Source organism: Clytia hemisphaerica, unplaced genomic scaffold (assembly GCF_902728285.1).
Source record: "Clytia hemisphaerica strain Z4C2 unplaced genomic scaffold, Clytia hemisphaerica genome assembly, whole genome shotgun sequence".
NCBI lineage: Eukaryota > Metazoa > Cnidaria > Hydrozoa > Leptothecata > Clytiidae > Clytia > Clytia hemisphaerica.
This window is the reverse complement of record NW_027103430.1, coordinates 878,278-880,440: the sequence shown is the minus strand read 5'-3', so window position 1 is coordinate 880,440 and position 2,163 is coordinate 878,278. Positions and strand designations below refer to the sequence as shown.

The 2,163-nt window shown below is 36.7% G+C and overlaps 1 protein-coding gene across 1 annotated transcript in view; it reads right to left on the bottom strand.

Moving 5' to 3' along the window:
• LOC136798015 (uncharacterized) overlaps window positions 1-1,552 on the bottom strand; it is a 9,313-nt gene extending 7,761 nt beyond the window's left edge. Inside the window, exon 1 of the mRNA XM_067054608.1 lies at window positions 890-1,552. Within this exon, the coding sequence (XP_066910709.1) occupies window positions 890-1,534 (645 nt within the window). The 5' untranslated portion in view covers window positions 1,535-1,552. The remainder of the gene's footprint in view (window positions 1-889) is intronic.
• Between the last annotated feature and the right edge of the window lie 611 nt (window positions 1,553-2,163).

Here is a 2,163-nt window from a genome sequence, read left to right as displayed (position 1 = left end):
GGAGATTGCGCAATGAAAAACATGTCTTCCAGTACGCAAGAAGACTATTGATCGCAAGTTGCTTCCGAAAGTCATCAACCCCTCTTCGTGTTCATGCATTCAGCGACGCCGATTGGGCTAAATCTGTGGAAGACCGCCGAAGCGTACCGGATACTCTATTAGTCTCAACCCAGAAGGTCCTGCTGTCAGTTGGAAGTCTAAGAAGCAGTCGTCTGTCGCTTTATCCACGTGAAGCTGAGTACATGGCTATATCTTACTTGTCAAGGACAATTTATCTCAATCGTTTGATCAACGAATTACTCCAATCGAAAACGCAACCAATTATTGTCAAAAATGACAATCAGGGTGCCTTAGCACTCGTAAAGAATCCTGTGAAGCATACGAAAGCGAAGCATATAGATATCCGCTACCACTTCATTAGGGAATGTTATGATGAAGGAAGTATTTTGTTAGATTATGTCCCGTCCGGGGACAATGTTGCTGATATCTTTACGAAACCACCAAAAAAAGTATCTACTCAAATTCGAACAATTTCTCTTTGGACAAAAGTAAAAAGGAGAAAGTTGCCCTCAAGGGGGATGTTAATATTTACAAGGATACTCAGTATCTACTTTGTTTATTTTATCTATTTTGCTTTGGTTCCGTATTTTATTCCATAATGGCAGATTAGCTGCGCGGAACATTCTAGTTTTTATAAAAGCACAATTTCTAGCATAGATGCTAATGTCTCAAGTTTCTGTCTAAATCCACCTCCATCGACTATGAATTCAACATGCTCTTATCATTAATCCACAGATAAGGTCTTTTTTTGTGAACGGTCTATTTTTCATCTTTTTACGCCTAAAGAGGTATCTATCTGATCTCTAAATTACAAAAACAGAAATTTTACCTCTAGACCACCAGAATTTTGAAAGAGAAGAGTGACTGTGCCATAGTCAGTATGCTCAGCACATCTGCTTTGTTCCTCTAAGATATCTGATCGCTCCACAGCTGGATAATAAAGTGATCGTAGAAGAGTTGTGTTTCCTAACCGTCCCAACTTATCATGAGCCTTGTGAAAGAACTCTAAGTCTTCAAGATCCAACGATATTGCCAACAACCGAAAAATCAAGAACGTCAAATCATGACATTGCGTAAAAAAGTTCCTAAAAAGCTCGAAAAATTCAGGTGATAATTTTGATTTCATCTCTGGTCGCATGTGGTGCATATAGTCGAAGGCTTCCTTCAAATCGAACGGTTTGGATGCATCAAAGGTCTCCTTTTTGAATGGTACATATCCAATGATGTAATCTGTATCCCTGCTATTCATCAAAACTTCATTCTTCTTTTCCACAGGTTGCTTGAAGAATGCTTCTGAATCTTGAAACATTTTCTCGATTGATTCTTCAGTTATTGGATGTCCTTTCAAATAAATGAAACCCCATTTTGAGAAACCATCCATGAGTTCATTGGCAGTTTCCTTGAGAATGGTTTCATCTTTACCTTGGCTTGCAACTAATTTTGAAATATCAATAATAGGAAACTGATCCTCCATGTTTTCGTATCTTTAGAATTTTCTATGGTAGTTTAAAGTAGTAAGGAAAATAAGTTAACATAGTGTCTGAGTAAACGATTCGAAACACCTACAGTAAGCTGGAAATCATCTCCATTACCAACACAAAATTATTTAAGATATAGTTGGGTATAAATAGTCACAGGTAGGTTCTTTTTAATCTATAGCCTTAATTTTAAACTTGAATCCAATCATTCTTTTTTCATATTCTTTGCCATGTTTCAATCAATGCTTCAATTCTAATCAACTACAGCACTGCATCATTTCAAAAATGAATTTCAAAAATATAGATGAGAGATGAAGAAGGAACTTCATAATGTAGAGTGTAGAGGTAGTACTATGACTCCTATTTCCAACTTTATATTTATTTTTGGTATTACGTTTTGTATAAAAGGCTAGACCCCCTCGAAGGTTGTCTGTTGAGGTGTATATCTATAGAAAAAAGAGGATTTTTTACGAAAACGAGCTACACTATTTCAGTTTTAAGTCCAGATTTTCTTCTTCTTTACTTTTCATCTTTTCATTTTTTTCATTTATTCTTTTTTGGTAATATTCCGGGGGAGGGGGGTACTTAGGCAAATGGAGGGTACGGTATGTGCCGCCACCCTTAA